Source organism: Lissotriton vulgaris, chromosome 2_1 (genome assembly GCF_964263255.1).
Source record: "Lissotriton vulgaris chromosome 2_1, aLisVul1.2, whole genome shotgun sequence".
NCBI classification, from domain to species: Eukaryota; Metazoa; Chordata; class Amphibia; order Caudata; family Salamandridae; genus Lissotriton; species Lissotriton vulgaris.
In genome coordinates, this window is record NC_141687.1 from 56,572,445 (window position 1) to 56,591,534 (window position 19,090).

Consider the following 19,090-nt stretch of genomic DNA (forward strand, 5'->3'; position numbering starts at 1 on the left):
AAATCCTAAACTTACTAATTTTGGTATTCACAGATGTTAGGATTTTGTCTTAAGTTTGTTTTAAGACAGACTTAAGTCTGTCTTAAGACACATTTAAGACAAAATCCTAACTTCTGTGAATATGTAAATGTAAATGTGTTTCGATTTATATAGCGCACTTTAACCCAGGGGCCTAAAGGTGCTTGCTTAGGGAACCCGTCCTGGTATTCCCCTGTGAGATACCCCGGCCGGGTATCCACAAGGTGAAAGCCAGGCATCCCGGCGCGAGGGGCCGTAGTGGAGATTAAGCATGCTATTGCACAGAGTCGCAGAGTGTGACCCCGTGAGTCGAGTAGGCACCAGAGCGAGAATTGTCGACTCCGTGGAATTTTTGAGCCCGAGACCCGCCGAGGTAAGGAATCGAACCCTGGTCCACAGCCGATCTCAGCTTCTAGGTCTGCCGCCTCTAACCACTGAGCCACGCTTCTCCACATTGAATACCAATATTGTCTTAAGTTAGTTCTGTGAATCGGGCCCTTAGATCGTATAGTGCCAAGCCGGAAGGTGTGCAGTTACTATTATGACGTTCCCCATAGCTTGCTAGGTTTTGTCCAGTACTAACAGCACGTTGGCATTGAAGATGTTCCACAGCATTCTGGCTCCTCTGCATTACCTAAAGTACACGCATACTGACCCCATGTTCTTGAGTCGTCTGAAGAAGAGCTGCAATAGCAGTGTGCTGTAGCATTCTGGGATTTTAGCACTGAGTTTATGAGATTGTGAAATACCATACTGAGGTTTGTCCATGACTATTTGAAGGTTGTGCTATTATGGGTTGTTGGTACCGGAATATGTTAACATTTTGGCCCAAGTGTTATCTGTGGAGAAGTAAAAGAGATGAGGGAGATGAATAAAATACAGCTATACAGAGACATACATAGAAGCCACACTGGCTTTCTTGTCACAACATTCGGAGGTTTGTGTAATAGTTATACAACACCTGCCTAACCTCAAATGATCACCCATTTGCATGTAAAATCTTCCCTCATATGTTTGTCGGTATTGACTCATATGATTCAAATATTAAACTATTGTTTTTGATAAACTAAAGAAACGCTGAGGCCATACAGTTCTGATGCAACACCCCCACCCCTCTTTTACAGTGACTGGTGTCTGGACTTTAGCATAGTTATGCTGTGATTAAACATTGTTTCATAAATGTTTAAATATCTTTATTAGTAAAAAAAAAAAAAAAAGAACAGCACACATACAATAATCTTTATCTGGTCCAACTTCAAAGTAACACAACTTGGCAGAGAGTGCATCCTTAGTCACGGCTTTGCGATTTGTACGGGTCTGTCGTGATAACAATCCAGTTAGGATGACAGAATCGTCATCAGTCCATCATTTTTCATTCTCCTTCATTCTGTGCTCCACCTCCTTCAACCATCTTAAGACATTTTTAATTTTCAGGTGATTTGGTGTAAGGGCATGTTACCTTTCACCAGTTATCTTACATTAATGAAAATAAACTCAGAGAGGGGCGTACATATACAACCCCCCGGGTATCTAATTTTTACTATACAACGACCACAGGTGTTTATTAGCAATGTAACAATGACTGCCGTAACTCATAAGAATTGTAATGCCATTCTAAGGAATCATAATTATCCATTTAAATATTGTTTTCCTCATCGCCAATGCCATGTAAAAAATAACAAACACCTGACAAAGCCCTTAAAAGTGGATCTCATGGGCCGAAACCTTCTGTTCTTATTGTCCGATTTAACTCTCCCATTGGGATTGTTTTTCTATATGTATTAAAAACCATGCTGTGTTGGGTCGTAAGTAAAATTGTGTCAATAACAAATCGGAATACATACTAATTGCCAATGCTTTTGTAAAATACAAACACTTGACAAAGCCCTTAAAAATGAATCTCATAGGCTGAAACCGTGTGTTCTTACAGTGTGATTTAACTCCCTCGCTGGGATTATTTCGCTATATTTATTTTAAATCATGCTGTGTTGGTTTGCTTGGCCTTGCAAGGCACATTGTGTCAATAACAAACAGAAATACATTCAGGGATTTCGCCGTTTGTTTGACAGGTTTTAGTTGTCACAGATATAAAGATGTTTTTAATAAGATTTTTCTTGTCTTTTGAGAACTTATTTGTAGCTGGTCTGCTAATTGACGACCTATGTTCTACATAGTCTCTGTATTATATGTAAAATGATGGTGATGAAAATATATAAATTCAACCAATGTATCAAGAGTCAGGGCTGTGAGGTTGTTTCTTTCTTAATTTATAAACATGTTTCCACAACGATAAGCCTCTCAAGCAATATATCCTTTGCCTTAACTAGATCCAGTCCAACACACAGTGTATATTGTTGCTGTGATGGGATGGCCTGTCGTTCGTTCCCTTCTCTTTGTGATGTGCCCCCTGAGGGAGTGTGATGGATCATTTGTTCTCAGTTATCACCAACAAATGCAACTGAAAGGATGCCTGTTTCTGTTGCTATATGTGAACTAGCTCACATCTCTAGTGGTAAACTCGAGAATGTCTCCTGTCTCTAATCCGGGCCATGTTTCTAAAGCATCAGACACCACCCAGTCTCCATCTGTATTGGAGTCCAGCCATACCATTAACTACTCCACACATGAGGCACACGCCATGTCAATGGAGTCATCATCTTTTGTCCAGTCCATGAATAGTCTGCATCTCTTGCCCAACTCTTGTCAAAGAGCATGAACCCCTGCTCATTGTCCACGCTCAATTGGAAATAAACAAATGCCTATTCCTGGAATTGAATTTAACACCTGCTGTATGATCCATCTATTAAAACCCCTTAACTGAATGTGAACAACAGTTTTTATTTATCTTGCCTCCCCCATCCACCTCACTGGAGGTGAAGACCACTAACGTATCCACATATCTGTTTCTGACCAGAATTCTGGACGCAGACACCTGTCTCTTTTCTCATATCGACTCGCCCTACCCCTACAGGTCAGGGAGGCTCAAGACTTGACGATTCGATCATGTTATACACACCACATGTCTCTGTAGCTGAAGAAGGCACCTTCAGTCCAACAAGTAGAGTGTCTGTCAGGCTGAGCAAATATAAGCCTGACAATCATTTTTCAGGTAAGGCAGGCAGGAGCTTGACATGCATTTGTATTTGTACTTGTATTTGTACAGCGCAACTGTGGAGCAGGGTATTCTTAATTAATGACTAATCGACTTAGTATCTGGGGAACAGGAAGGTGTTTAGCTTCTTTCTAAAAAGAAGATAGTCGTCTGTCAGTCGTAGGTCAAGTGGGAGATCATTCCATAGAACTGCAGCTAACTTAGAGAAGCAGCAATCTCCCATCCTGACTCTAGTGGTACGTTTGACCTTTGCTAGGGCCTGATGGTTCGATCTCAGGTTATGTAACGGAACAAGAAATGCCATTTTGTCTTGCAAAATGTGTGGGCCTTTCTTATGCAAGGTCCTGTGAGCATGGCAGTGGAGCTTGAATTTGGCTCTTTGGCGCATGGGCAACCAGTGTAGTTCCTTAATGCTGTCAGATGCTGAGCTGTATCTGCTTTTGTCACAGATCAGTCTAGCGGCTGTATTTTGGACTACTTGAAGGCGAGAAAAGAGGTATTCGGACATGCCCATGTAAAGTGCATTCCCGTAGTCCAGTCTGCTCAGAAATATGGCTTGAATGACCATTTTTCTGCAGTTCACCGGAATCCAAAGAAAAAATCTGCGGAAAAGTTTCAATATATAGCGAACCTTTTTCCACATAACACATGCACTTGGTCCTGCATTGATAGAGCATTATCAAAAAGGATACCCAGATTTTTACCAACACCCACTTGTGTTTTGGGACGGTTCCCAATGCTTGGGGCCACCAGCTGCTGTCCCAAATTGAGTGTGCACCCCCAAAGAGCAAAATCTCTGATTTTCCAGCAATTAGCTTTAGGCAGTGATCTGTCATTCAAGTTGCGATTTCGGTGAGGCAGTTAATTAGGTCAGTGTTAGCACGCCAGTCATCCAGAGGGATCAATAATTGCATGTTGTCGGCATATGAGTAGATGTCAAAGCCCATTTTCTACTGATGGCTGCTAGAGGTGTGGTGCAGCAGCCAGGGTGCCTGACTCTGGACTACGGGGTTCATGGTTCAATCCCTGGTGCCGGCGGCAGGTTAGCCCAGCACCATGTGACGCTGGGCAGTAGCTTGCTTAATCTTCCAGAGGGCCCCCAGCTCTGCGACACCACTTTGGAGGTAGATGTGGGCTTTACAAATACTGGCATTTATTTCATTAGGGAAGAGACATACGCATTAAAAAGAGTGGGGCTTAGGGAGGCTTCCTGTGAGACTCCATGTTTGATACATTTTGGATTTGAGGAGCAAGGGCCTATTTGAATTTTTTGGGTTCTGTTTTTCAGGAAGGATGCAAACCATGGGAGGGCTTTTGAATGTAATCCTTTCTTGTGGAGAATTTGTAGTAGGTTGTTATGAGATACAATGTCAAAAGCCGCAGAAAGGTCCAAAAGGATCAGTGCTACGGCTCTGCCTTGATCCACTAGGGATCTGATGTTATCGGATACAGCAAGTAATGTGGCCTCAGTGCTGTTGTTGCCTTTAAAACCAGTCTGGGAGGGTTCTAGGAGGTTATTGCTTTCAAGAAAAGTGGCGAGTTATCTATTAACCAATCTCTCCAAGGCTTTAGATAGATAAGGTAGCTGCGAGATCGGTCGGTAATTTGCTGGGTTATACATTTATAGGCCTTTTTTTTTTAATAGAGTAAAGACCACGGTTTCTTTCCATATGGTTGGGAAGGAAGCTAGCTCTAAAGATTGATTAAAGATTTTGGTGACATGGGGGCATAAGACTGACACTAATCGAGAGATGCTGAAGTGTGGGCAAGAATCGAGTGGCAATCCTGCCTTAACCTCAATCATAGCGTTTGCTACCTGCTCTTCTGAGTGGGGGACCAGAGTGGCCAGATGGACCTAAGCCAGGGGATGGGACGGCATGATTTCCCAGTCTATATTATCTCCCTCAGGCTGTTTGTTAAAGGATGCATACATTTTGGTCTCTTTATCAGTGAAGCAGTTGTTAAGAGTCTCACAGTTATCTATTGTAGGTGCCATAGTTTGAGACAAGCTAGTCGGTTTGCAGAATTCTCGAATTACTTTCTAGAGTTCTTTGGATGAACTACCATTGTCTTCGATTCTTTTTGTATAGTAGTTTTTCTTTGCATTTTTTAGGGCACAGTAATAGCTTTTCAGTTCGACTAGGTAGCTATGTCTGTCCTTGCTCTCCTTTGACAGTCTCCATTTATGCTCCTGGGTTCTACACTTTCTTTTCATTAGTTTTAGTTCAAATGAGAACCACTTTTCGGATTGCGCTTTATTGTTAGATTTACTGTCTAGTTTAGGGGTGCACTGATCAAGAGCTTTCATTTCTTTTTGCAGATGCTCAGCTATGCTTGAACGGAATTAGTGTAAGAAGTATCGGGCTTATATTGGGAGAAATGTGAGGCAAACAAGTCAAGGGTGACTCGGTTCCAAGCTCTTTCCCCTGACTGAAACTCTGTTTTTGCCTGGAGTGGTTTATCCGGTAGGCTGAAAGAGAAGGAGATTAGGGAGTGGTCAGTCCAAGGCAGCGATTTATTGTCACGGACATTGATGTCTCGATATTAGAGAACAGTAGATCCAGTGTATATCCAGCCGTGTGGGTTGGTCCTTTGATCCACTGAACTAGTTGTATTATTGCCATATTGTTTTCCAGATGTTTGGCCCCCGGATTAGTGGAGTTTTCATAGTGGATGTTGAAGTCACCAAAATCTACAAACTGTTTCTGTTTTAAGCAGAGGGGGAGAAGTTTAGATAGCAAGTTTACGCTGAAGTCAGCATGATGGCCGGTAGGGTTGTAGATAACAGCCCCTCTGAATAGTTTGTGTTCGCCTTTGAACACTGAGAAAGCTAGCATCTCATGAGTGCCTGTCTGGGTAACTGCCTCAGGAATACCGGTATGGTGTTCTTTAAATAAAATGGCTATGCCCCCTCCCTTCTTCCCCTTTTTATCTTGTTTTAATATTTTGTAACCTATTGGTAGAGCTAAGGCAATGTCGGGGGTGTTGTTGTCGTCTAGCCATGTTTTGGTGATAAATGCTAGATCTGGGTTTAGATCATCTAAGGTTTCCCAGATCTCAATACAGTGTTTGGTATTGACCTAGAATAAAGTAAATACAGACCAGGGGTAGGCAGTTAGAGTTGGTATCTTTCTCTGTATGTTGGGCATATGTAACTTGGCATCCCCATTTGCAATGACAGCAAGAGAACGGGCATTCCTGCTCATTAAGAGATGATTTCACACAGTGCATGCTGGGTTTCTGTGTATCTGCCAGGTCCAAAAGCATATCTCTTGAGTAGGTGTGTGATGGTATTTGGTTTGGCATTAAAGGATCAGGGTTTTTGGCCCCTGGGCCCGTTTGGGTGCGGAAGGGCGCAGGCGGGCTTGCCTTAAGCGTGCCTTTGGCTAAATGCGCTACATAGGCTGAATTTTGCCGGGCTGAGGATGTCACAGCTCCTGTGGGCATGATCTCTTTTGCCTGCGAAAGCGCCTGATTGCCTTGGATTGGGGTGCTTCAGTTTTAAGCCCCGAGGCGTCCAGGGCCGAGTGTCAATCACTGATAACTTGTCAGAGAGTGGGGTCGGGTCAACAATACAATTCTCAGTGACCCCATACCACTCTGTGATGAGGTAGGGACTGCTGCCTTCCTTTAGTCAGCCAATGAGAGAAGGCAGTAGTCCCAACCCTCCTAGGACCAACAAGACAGTGCTGTGCAGGTAAGTGTGATTCTTTTTAATGTTTGGTGCGCACGTGCGTGCATGCATGAATATTTGGGAGTGAGTGTTGTGAAAGGATGTGTGTGTGCACATGTGTGAATGGATGGGTGAGTGAGTGTGTAATTATGTATGCCTGGGTGTCCTTTTTGACCCCATCCCTGTATAATAGCCGGCCGCCACTGGTGGAAAGTATAACCTCATTGTTTCTTATGTGGTGTACCACATGAGAAAAATATTGCATTCACAAGATCTCCTCCCACTGCATCATGGTAAGTAGATGTGGAGTTAAGAATAGTAAATATATTCTTTCCTTGACAGTGTAGCGGATATGATATTTTTTATGATCAACCTCGATATAATGACCTGGAACTGCAAGTAGCTGTCTCTTTTCCCTCTCCTATCCAACACGTATCCTTAAGGGGGAAGATCTGTTGTATTTACTACCTATGGCCTTCCACGTCCCTGAAGGTGAAGGCATATTGATGTGCCTCATCTTTGCTCCAATCTTTATCGCTGCAATATAATCTATTTCCTTTTTCTCGTGCCTAACCCCTCCCATGCCACTGCAGTTATATCTTCATGTCTGACCTTTCAATGCTACTGAACATGCAGACCAGCCTATGCTCCTCTAGGCTGATGGAACACCTGTCACTGGACGTAGCGTCTTCTCTCATTCATGATCCAACTCCAGTCACTCGGAGATAAAAGCCTTCTGCATGTTGGATGTCTTGGCCATGCTGCTCAGAGGTAAAGACTTAATGTACAGTTTACAGAATCAAAAGCCACATGAAAGCCACCCTTATCGCCATCCAGCCCAAAAGCACGAACCTCTGAAGGCAAATCTTTCATTGTACTCTGTGACAATACAGATCCCATGCCAGTTCTTTTTTCCACCCTCATCCTGCACCACTGACCGCTACTGGCACGCTCGAATGTGTCCTGCAAGGCTCCCTAGCTTTCCCAATGCATGCTGCCAGAAGATGAAGGCTTATTTTATGAAGCAAGCCCACATCAGATCATTGGAAAGTGAAGGTCTGGCCTAACATTCTGCAGTCACGACACACGTTAAAGAAGTTCATAATCTGTGCCTAATTTTGCCAGAGTGTGGGGCCTCACTCATCCCCACTCAGTCCTTTGTCTCTCCGATTGGAGGTGTACATACATCTTCTCTTGCTTTGTCTTATCCTTCGCAAATGTCACTAGAAGTGACGCTCCACTCTTATCCCTTTTCTGGCTTCCGCCATCTTACAGGTTCTGGTACAAGTGCTAGGCTGCGGCTCTGGGGATAACAGTGGGGCAGATTCTCAAGGCTTCCCAGCCCCACCAGGGTTCTTTGGCTCTGGGACGTCACCGCTGATACCATGCCCATTATGGGTCCCTGTCCTTACAAGCACACGCTGACCTCTTTCCTGGTGACGCATTTCTTACACTGTACCACACAGCACCAGTAGAACCGGCACAGGCAGTTCTCCTCCAGCACAACTGTCTCCTCCCGGTAGCCCCGACCACAGCAGAGCAGGTCGCACCCACCCATGTCCATGGCGGAGCTGTTGCACACTCGCCCCCTCGTGCCAGGGGCTCCTGTCTTCCGGTTGGCCGAGCAGAAGTCCGGGGATTCGGCCGAGTAGATAAGGTCCCGCTTGTCGGGTGGCTTGATGTTGTGGCCTACCGGCACCACGGACTTGCCATCATTTCCGGCCATGACCTTGAAGGCCCCGTTGAACTTCTCCAGCAGCCGGTCGCCGACCTCCCGGAAGTGGGGCATCTTCTTCCAGCAGGTGCGGAGCGTGCAGGAGCCCGAGAGGCCGTGGCACTTGCACTCCGTCCGCATGTGGTTCTTCACGGCCTGCAGACAGGGAGAGAGGGGAGAAGAGATCAGCGGACGAGATAAAACACACGCTTCTCAGAAGGAATCCATAGGTGTCGCCTCAAGGCAAGTCCCACTATTTCAGGAATGCTTCTCGCCAAGCAGCTCTGCTCTCAAATCTGGGGCTTGTTGCTAATTAATTCATGATTAATGTAAGGATCCTGTCTGCTCCAGGTCTTTAATTAAAATACCTGAGCGATCAGGGATGGGACCGCACAGGTCTCCTCGGCCAATCAAACATTTTTTTATCAGGCCCGCTTCGGAGCTTAGGCATCATTGCGTGCCAGGGGATCCTAACCTTTAGCTATGCCCCGCACCCCAAGAAAAGGTTTGATTCACATCTGCAGCCCCTACAAAATTAATAGCACATTTAAAAATGAATAGTCATATTTGTATTTTTTGAACCACAGATTGAACCACATATAGTACTGCGGGTGAACGAACTAAAGCAAAAAAATTACTTTCAACTCATTGCATGAAATGTTGCACCTCCTGAAATGCCATCTCACATCCCATGGGGGGGGGGGGGGGCACCCTATGTTGGGAACCCCTGGTGTACGCGATCCCACACCCTGTTTGTCTATGTGCGTTTGTGCGTGCAATGCCCAGTGCGTGTGTGTATAAGATGCTGTATCAGTGTGTATGCTTCTCTGTTGCATTTTTGGTTTTGTGTGACTCTAGCTGCACATTTGCGTGCAGGTGTTGATGTATATTTTTTGGGTATTCTCTGCATCAGTGGTTCTTAACCTTTTGAGTTCTGTGGACTCCATTTATTAATTACTAGAACCCGACCGGGTTCTAGTAATGAACCCGGGCGGGTCCAGGGACACCCACTGAGGACTCTGTGGACCCGCTATAAGCATTTTCGTAAATTTGAACCGCAAAAGAATACATTAAAAATACAAAAAGAAGCACTCCTCAAGCAAATTCACTAATGAAATATTTTATGTAATTCACAAACACATAGAAAATAATTTTTTTTAAATTAATTTCAATTGTAATGTTGGCACTATTCTAAAGTCAACTGAGGCCGCTCATTATCTATAGTACATTCAGTTTGATGCATTACACTGCTCCCACAAATCTGAAAGCACTGGCTTAATTTAAGCCTCAAACTTCAGATTTGTTAACATTCACCAGACATTTTAAAGACTTCAACTTTACATGTTGCTTCTTTATTTATACACACTATAAATCTGTTAAAATTATTAAATTCTGTAAGCTTTCACGGACCCCTGAATTGGCTTTGCGGACTCCTATAAGTACCCGGACCACAGGTTAAGGACCACTGCTCTAAATTTAAGTACATAGCTGGCCGTGTTAACATCAGTGCAGGAGGAGTGAAGGCTCTTTGTTGTTGGTCTGAGCATAAAAAGCATGGTCTGTGTTATCTTCCCTAAAATGGCATGCAATTTGCTGACAGCTAGCTAGTGGTCTGATGGCACCTCACACAGAGTACTCCCAAACAAGGCATTCAGCATCCATTCCCCTGAGATTCTCTTGTGACAGTTTACCATTGGCTGTTGATTTCTCTCTGCTCAGGACCTTTTATAATTCGGGTAATGGATGCTAAGTTTTAATTGAATATATTGTAATGTGTCTGCAGGTTCATTCTACAGTTGAAGGCCGCTCAAAAAGCAACAGTAAGATGGTCATTTACATTTTGTCTTATACCATCAGGGGATCTTTACATTTGGAAAATCAGGCAATTTATACTTTTTACTTAAGAACTTACTATTACACTCTCTCCTATGCCCACCACGGTATTCTCCTAAGAAGCAAAATGACACATTCTACAAGTGTATGTTAAAATGAAGGAGCTGATATCATGCTAATGTCCTCCTGTGGTAAAAACAAAGGAGTCTAGCCTTTGTCAGGGTTCAAACCGTGCTCCGAAGCTGATGGCGGTGGGAAAGGAACCCACGAGGCTGTGGCGTAGGAGGTGAGAGGGGTTGTGCGAGGGATACTGACGAAGTAAGGTAGATTACAATACAGTTCTGAGGGTACAATGCCTACTGCTCTGTTTTTCTAGATGGACAGTTATACACAGAAAGATAGATATTTATGGCAACATTGTTATTTTGAACACAATTTAAGTATCTATAGGAAGAACAGAATCACTCTGAGGGGTTATACACATTCTGCAGCTTTTTTTTAAATGTATTTTGTATTAAGTTTTCAAATGTCTTTTTGCAAGAGATATGTACATGCTTTTAAGATGTGTTTAATTTTGTACTTGAGATTTTAATTTACCTCTTCATATTTACAAACATAATATCATTTTCATATTAGAAGGGATATGGTGTGACCATGTATTATAAGGAGTAAAGTATCCTCTGACATAGAGGACAAGGATATTGCAAGCCACCTCAGAGTTCTATAACCTTATAAAGGAACTTGGCCTTCAGCCTCATTCCTCTGTGGCCACAGAACTCTTCAGACACTTGGAATATCCTTATGCTCTATGCAGGGGGTACATTATCCCACATATACTGGGAATTAGTTGTTTGATGGATAAGAGATGAACCACTACTACTAGAGTTGAGTATCTTTAGAAAGTACTACGGATTCAGCTGATGAGTCTAGAAGGGTGATAGAAAATATGTTGATTGTGGCAAGCTGTGGAAATAACGTTGAAGACTTGAGTGAGAGTTGTTTCAATAGAGAGCAGGACAGAGGCCTAACTGGAAGGGGTCAATCAGGCTAGTGTAGGGTACATCATCTGGACTTCAAGGTGTTTAGAATAAGATGAAAGACAGCACATTAGTTGCTAGTTGAAGAGGCGATATCCGAAGTGCCTAGCAGGACATACAAACAACCTGGATACACCAAGTGTGAAGCAGAAGATGTGCGCAGTAGGTCCCGAAAAAGAGAGACAGATGTTCAGGAATTTTAGGAAGATGGAGTAAGAAGGAGCAGGTGATGGATTAGCAGATTGCAGAATAGATGGAGGCCAGCAGGAAAGGTAAAGATGGAGGTGGGGCAAAGACCATTATACATCACAGGAGCTGGACGGTAACCGGTAAAAGAGCGGTAAGTGTGCTCCTGATGCTTTCCTTTTTAACTGGATATAATTAGAATATTTATTGGCCCTGAAGGTGGCCAATGTGACTGTAATGCCAGGTCGGAAGGTCAGTGATTTTAGAGATAGAAAGCAATGCTCTCGCTTTCTGAGCTTCACCCTCATGACAATGCAGTACCATGCAAGCTTACTGGGTAAAACTTGCACTGTAGGTGTGAAACTTAAAGTGGCCCCTGGTGGAGTTCTATGGTACCTAACAGGAGGGCCACTCGGAGTCCCCCAGGAGCAAAATGGTACCCGTGACCCAATTGGTTCTGGGTCCACCACAGGACCCAGAACCAACTTGGAGAGAAGACATGGGGTTCTGGGAGTATTTTTCACTTTGCTTTTGTCAAGGGCAGTGGTAGGGGTGATGAGAAAGTGTTTGTATACTGCCAGGTGCGCTTCAAAAGTGGACTTTTTTCATCGTCTCAGTTCTTTTGGGGTTTGATATCAGGACAGTGTAGTATTGTAGAAATCTAAGAGTGGAATGCATGTTTTTGATCCTTACCATTCTATGCCAGGAACCCTGATGTTACTAAGATATCATGTTCAGGCCCGGACTGACCGTTGTGGGCACTGGGCAATCCCCAGGTGCGCCGCAAGGGTGGGGGCCGGTTTTGGGCCCCTAGGGGCCGTTTTTGTTACAGGGTCGTTTATGCAGCATAGCTGCAAAATCAGCCCTGCAACAAAATCGGTCGAAAACCGGCCCTGGCAAAGAGCTCGGTCGCACCCCCAACCTCCCCCAGGGGGGCCGGCTGAGCACTTCGCCAGGGCCGGTTTTGGTTCCCAGTCCGGCCCTGATCATGTTATGGACTAGAATGTTGATGTCCAAAGGACTGGGGTGGTTAGAGCTTGGTGGCAGAGGGCTGTGAAGATCTTGTTTTCCAGTGTAGCTTGTTCATTAAACTACTTCAACCCAATTGCATCCTCTGCGTTCTTACTACAAGTTCCTAGAGACAAGCTGGCTACACGGCCACACTGTGAACCTTGTGCGCACAACTTTCTTCAAGCTTCTTTCTCTTTCGCTCCCTGGAGGGCATCTGAACACTCACCAGTGTTCCAGGTACCCCTTGCCACGTTTGACCACACTGTGTTGTGCACTCAGCCATAGAGGACTTCGTGTCGATTACCAACATTTTCTACGGCGTCCGCACCGTATCTGCCTCCTATGTACACTGCTCTGCCTCTGTTCTGCTGTTGGCCTGCAATCCGTGGAGATCGCCGGCTTTGCCATTTTTAGAGCACCACTGGCTGACTGTGCTCATTCCTGCCCGCATTTTGAGGTCGAGCATTCGAGACCTCTTCACATACTTTAGTATATAATTATTATATACTTATATGTATATGCACTTTGTGGGCTCTGGAGATCCGCCCTAGGACGTTTCTGCTTCCGCTTAGGGATTTTTTTTTTTGTTCAACTGCTTCTATTTAACTGTCTTGATAGAAGACGACCAGCAGAGATCAGGAAAATACCAGAATTGCTTTCTGCTGAGGAACTTTCTTTTTTAGGTCTCGCTGAAACCATCCCGTTAGGGATGCTTTGGCGAGATTAAAGTGTTAGGGATGCTTTGGCGAGATTAAAGTAAGGGCTTTCAAAAGTGCAACTAAAGTGCGGATCGGGTACAGTGCATGTGAGCACAACCACGCACATTGTGCACAGCTTCCATTTGCCACCAGACACTTCATGCGCGCGCGCCGCGCCTCTGCTGCCACACGCATTCAGCTCACCAGGCTGCACACCCCCTCATCCTCCATGTGCTCGCTCGCCAATTTCCCTCCCACCATTCCTTTGATCTTCGCCGCGAGTTCTCACAGGCTCCTCTCTGCCCCTTCCTTTAATGCCCCCCAGCACAGAGCGCGCATCGCTTGTTCACTCTAGCCTCTACCCAAAGCACTACTCACCTCCCCCCTACTCGCTACGCTTCCGGTGGCGTAGTCTTGTTGTTGTTTTATTAGAGTCTACATAGACTTGGCGATGCCCAGTGCCTGGCAGCCCAGGAGCCCGTTAGTATGGACACACAGGCTTCTTTGGTGTGGCGTGGGGGGTCGTCGTGTGTTTGTGCAGCCTGTCCAGCCCACACTCTGCTGCACTTTTGTAACCGGATTAGACAATAGTTTGCTTTCCTGCCACTCCTGTAACATCTAGGTACCTACTCCTGGAGTCAACATTCCGCACTGTCAGTGTTTTACGGGTATATTGGTTTAACAAGTATGCTCATTGTGCCTGTCTAACACCCCTCACTTCCCCCATAGAACACACTACTTCACAAGTTAAGCCTGTCCATGCCTTCGGGACCCTCACATTATCCTACAGCAGTGGTCTTGAAAACATTACATGTGAAGCCCTCCCTTACGCACATTAATTCCATAGACCCCTTCTGCAAAGTAAAAATGTGCTCTCGAACTTAATAATTCACAGGTTAAATATTTTCAGTTGCTAATTCTGTCCTGTGCTGTCCTTCTCTGTCCGGGGATCTGCCCTCGGGCGGACACAGTCTCGAGGCGAACCTTCCAACTCCAAACAACCGTACGCCCGACTCAAGCCGCACCCCTCCCCTCAGAACTGCAAACAATGCTCACGGCGAGGCCTGGGCAACTAGGCACGACAATACCCCCTTTTTTGGGCAATTTTTTTTAAAGCGCGAAGGCGAGCCGAAGGTGTCACAGGACCACTCGTTGCATTTCAGACAGACACATTAATATTTTTTAGGCACGGAGAGATTAAGTAATTTGTTAATTTTAGAATGTGAGGCTTCGGCCGAAACTCCAACCCAGTCCCCCCAGCTTCAAGGTTGGCCACACCAACCAGTTCGCCACATCCTCTGTTAACTTCAAGGTGCCAGAGTAATTTGAGATAAACAAAAGCCACCTAGTTTTACATTGTGTACCCCCTGCAGACGCTGCACTACTTGAAAGGCTCGCCTGCCCCCCACTGCACTCGTCTGCCCGACCCGCTTGTTTCTGCTTGTCACTATAAACATGTTACCATTGTGTGAACGACATATGTTGAATATTGGGATAATATACACATAACATTCTGAACATTTTAACCATGCCACTTTTAAAATGAGTACACCTTTAATACCTAAAGATGCCGTAGACATTATGCCACTATGAAATTAGGGATCAACTGCAATTGAGCATCAGACTGCACTTAGAATTAGCCCATTCTTGGACTCGAATGGGTGCGTCTGGAGGCCGTTTCTCTAATGCAGGCTGCCATGCCCACACGCTGTAACGAACGAATGCCAGCCCACTGGCTGACGTCACATGCTGATGTGCAAACACACGGCCGCCCTCTCCTCTTGCAGATAACTTTATTTAGTCCCTTTTGGACCGGGGGCTGAGTAACATGCTGAGCTCAGAGTACCAACACACAACCACACATATACACAACCACAACCACACACAACCACAAACACAACACACACAACCACACACACACAACCACACACACACACAACCACACACACAACCACACACATAACCACACACACAACCACACACACACACAACCACACACACAACCACACACAACCATACACACAACCACACACACACACAACCACACACAACCACACACACAACCAGAAACAGAACACACACAACCACACACACAACCACACACCAACGCAAACAAAAACGCACACAACCACACACACAACCACACACACAACACAGACAACCACACACACACACACACAACCACACACACAACCACAACCACACACACAACCACATACACAACCATACACACAACCATACTTACAACCACAAGAGTACATGAAGTGGGTTTGCTCAATTTGTAATGCACATCTTTTGACCTTCTAAGTCCGAAAAAGAGAATTTTTTCTATTACATGTTACCAAGTAAAGGGTGCTCTGAAAGAGTGTTTTTGCACCCACCCACTAGGGTGTCAATCAGTCTATGGATTTCAAAAATCCTGACTCAATATTATATCTACTACACCCGAGCACACCCTATCATTATTTCTATAATCCAGTTTGAGTATGTAATGTCACAAAATAATTTATTCATAACATAGTATTGAATGACTTAAGATCAATTTCCCAAGATTCAGCTCCAATAAAGGTTCGCTATCCAATCAGATCTTGTGTTTTATTTAATTTCAAACATATGTTGGCACAGCAGCAGCCTGCACACACACACACACACACACAACCACACACACAACCAGTCACACACACAACCACACACACACAACCACACATACAGCCACATATACAACCACACACACAACCACACCATCAGTGCACACTTTCACCATGCACAGACACCATCAGTCATCAGTGCAGGCTTTGACCGGGCACGAACACCACCAGCCATCAGTGCACGCTTACACCAGGCACAAACACCACCAGCCGTCAGTGCACACTTCCACCAGGCACACACACCACCAGCTGGCAGTACACACTTCCACAAGGCACACACACCAACAGCCATCAGTGTACAATTTCTACAGGCACACACACCACCAGCCATCAGTGCACACATCAAATGTTAACACATCTACAATTAACTATTGTAGCAATCGCAGTATGGCGCACTTTACTTTTAAACATATTCATCTAAAGCGCAGCATGCCACCATTGCTACAAAAATAAATACACATTTTTTTGGCCTACAATTTATAGACTTTTGTTGCAATTGGTGTTGCAATATTTAGCAATGACAATAGCTCAAACTTAATGTGAGACCTATTGCATTGCAAATGCTTGTTTATTTTTCTGGCAACTGCCTCTATTTATAGGTATCAAGGAGAGAGGGAGAACCAGGAAAGCTAGTTCTCTTCCCCTGAGAAAGTATGAATAATCAAAAGGAACTAGCCAGAAAATGAAAGCTTCAAGATGTGTGTTTCTCGAGTGAAGAAAACAACCTAATTGGTGGCATGCTTCATCATCGGGCCCCAACCGGTGGCACAGAGCGTGCCCCGGATGTGCTACGACTCCTGTTTACAGCGGAACGGGTATTGGTAAGTGAGTATGCAGTGATAGTGTGTGAGTATCTGACGCTGAGATCACATATTTATTCTTGGTTTGACGGGCACTTGCTTTGGCATTCTTAAGATGCTCCGGAAGTTCCTACCGTTGCTCACAGAAGAGCATAGAAAGATCACTGTGCAAGCCTTAATTGGCTCCAGATTGGACTATGCCAACGTCCTCTATTTGGGTCTTCCGGACTATCTTGTTCAGCGGCTACAGGTTGTGCAGAACTCTGTGGCTTGCGCCATCTTCGGCCTCCATAGGCGAGCGAGAGCATCCGGGTTGGTCCAGTCGCTTCATTGGCTGCCTATCCGGAAGCGGATTATGTTTAAAGCGTTGACCCTGGCTCACAAATCGCTTTTTGGCTCTGGAGCAAGGTACTTACAGCGCAGGCTCGTCTTTTATCGCCCGGTTCGATCTCTGCGGTCGGAATCTCTGTTTTTGGCCGTGGTCCCCCGAGTGAGGAAGGCCCGTTCCGGGGGTCGCTCCTTTAGTTTAAGGGCCCCTCAGTTGTGGAACACCTTGCCTCTGGCCTTGCGGCGCATACCCAATCTGCTCCTGTTTAGGAAGAGCCTCAAGACCTGGCTTTTTAACCTTTAGGATGTCTTTCTTTCCCCTGTTTGTCTTTGTTTTTATGGTGTTATGTTTTTCACACCGAGCTGCCTAAATAAAGCGCTGGGACACTCTTCTTGAGTAGCCATGCGCTATAGAAATAAAATTTAACATAACATAACAGTATAGGTTAAAAACTGTCCTGGGGTCCCACTACCCTCAAGGGTTATTTTATTAATGGGCCCTTGGCAGTATTAAATGCAAGGCGGTGGATGTGCGTGGAGGTGACTATGATCTACCACATCCAGTGTTGTCAACATGTTTCAGCCAAGCCTTATAGTGATCTGGCTTTCTTCAGGACCTTTATGTGTGAAAAGTGATTAGAGCGTCGTCAACAGAATATATGTGACCAGGTAAGTGGCGCACTCACTAAGGTGCGATCCGGGTAAGAAGAGAATTTCCTCTATTGGTTTTATACTCTGGTAATTGTCAGAGAAAAACCTCATGAGTTTCCGGCAGGGGGTCCGGCTTTTAGTCACACTTTCGTCAAAGCTCGGGACCTGCATTCAGACCTACTTGGCTGGCATCTGGGAGACAAAGGTCCTGAAGAAAGCCAGATCACTTACCAATACCCACTCTGCTGTAAACAGGCGTCGTATCACACCCGGGGCACACTCAGTGCCACCAGGTGGGTCCCGATGATGAAGCATGCCACCAACTAGGTTGGTGAGTGAGGGCTTTTATAAGAAACTAATGTTTTCTTCCCTCGAGAAACACACATCTTGAAGCTTCCATTTTCTGGCTAGTTCCTTTTGATTATTCAAACTGCCTCTATTTATTTTTCAGAATCACTTGAGCATTCTTTAGATTCCACTCAATAGAAATTGCCTTCCATGAGCACCTGTAGACAATAATATTTTTTTCAAATCTTGTATTTTCAGTGATATGACCAACGAAGGCCCTTATTTTATATTAAAAACTGCTTTGGACTATACCATTTCCCACTGAAAGGCAATATTTCTCTCCATGTGTTCCCATACCTGGCATGTCACACAGTTTGGTGCTTACTTTCCCTCCATGTTAAAGAACAGTACATGTTTCATCCCCCAGGCTAATGCACTTCATAGCTGAATACATATACGGTCCCAAAGGCGCGACATATTGCATTGCAAATGCTTGTTTTGTTTTCTCCTGCTAGATATTTTGTTTTCATACAATCTGGTGGGCTTTCCTCACTGTGCTTGCGCATCCTTCAAAAGGGCAAACAATGTACCATCGTCCTCACGTGCACACAACAACTCATGAAACAACTAGCGTGCCAGTTTCAACGCACTGCCTGGCTTGTAGCACACCATTAATATATGGGACATGCTTTCCTCTACCCTCCCCGACATCGGGTTTCTTACAGAAACATGGATTAAGCCCAATTCAAATCCAGCAATAGCTATAGCTCTATCCGATGGCTATCACATCCGGAAACTCGATAGACCACTAAAAACAGGGGTGGTGTAGCGATCATCTATAAAGATCCAATAAAAGTCACCATCTTAAATCAACTAAGCAGTGACAATATAGAAATTCTTGTTTTTAGAATCGATCTACATGGGCAACTTAGTTGGAAAGGTGCCCTTGTATACTGTCCTCCGAGACCACTCCTCGATTCCGTCACCTAACTCATGGACCTAATCTCCCCTTATGTCATCGCATCTAAAAACTTCTTGCTCTTTGGAGACCTAAATATCTATACCGAAAACCCCAATCATCCTGACGCTTCCTC

At 44.9% G+C, this 19,090-nt stretch overlaps 1 protein-coding gene across 1 annotated transcript in view; it reads right to left on the reverse strand.

Moving 5' to 3' along the window:
- Positions 1 to 1,241: 1,241 nt before the first annotated feature.
- Positions 1,242 to 19,090, reverse strand: part of WNT6 (Wnt family member 6) — a 69,847-nt gene continuing 51,998 nt past the window's right edge. The window contains exon 3 of the mRNA XM_086954009.1: positions 1,242 to 8,673. Within this exon, the coding sequence (XP_086810135.1) occupies positions 8,212 to 8,673 (462 nt within the window). The 3' untranslated portion in view covers positions 1,242 to 8,211. The remainder of the gene's footprint in view (positions 8,674 to 19,090) is intronic.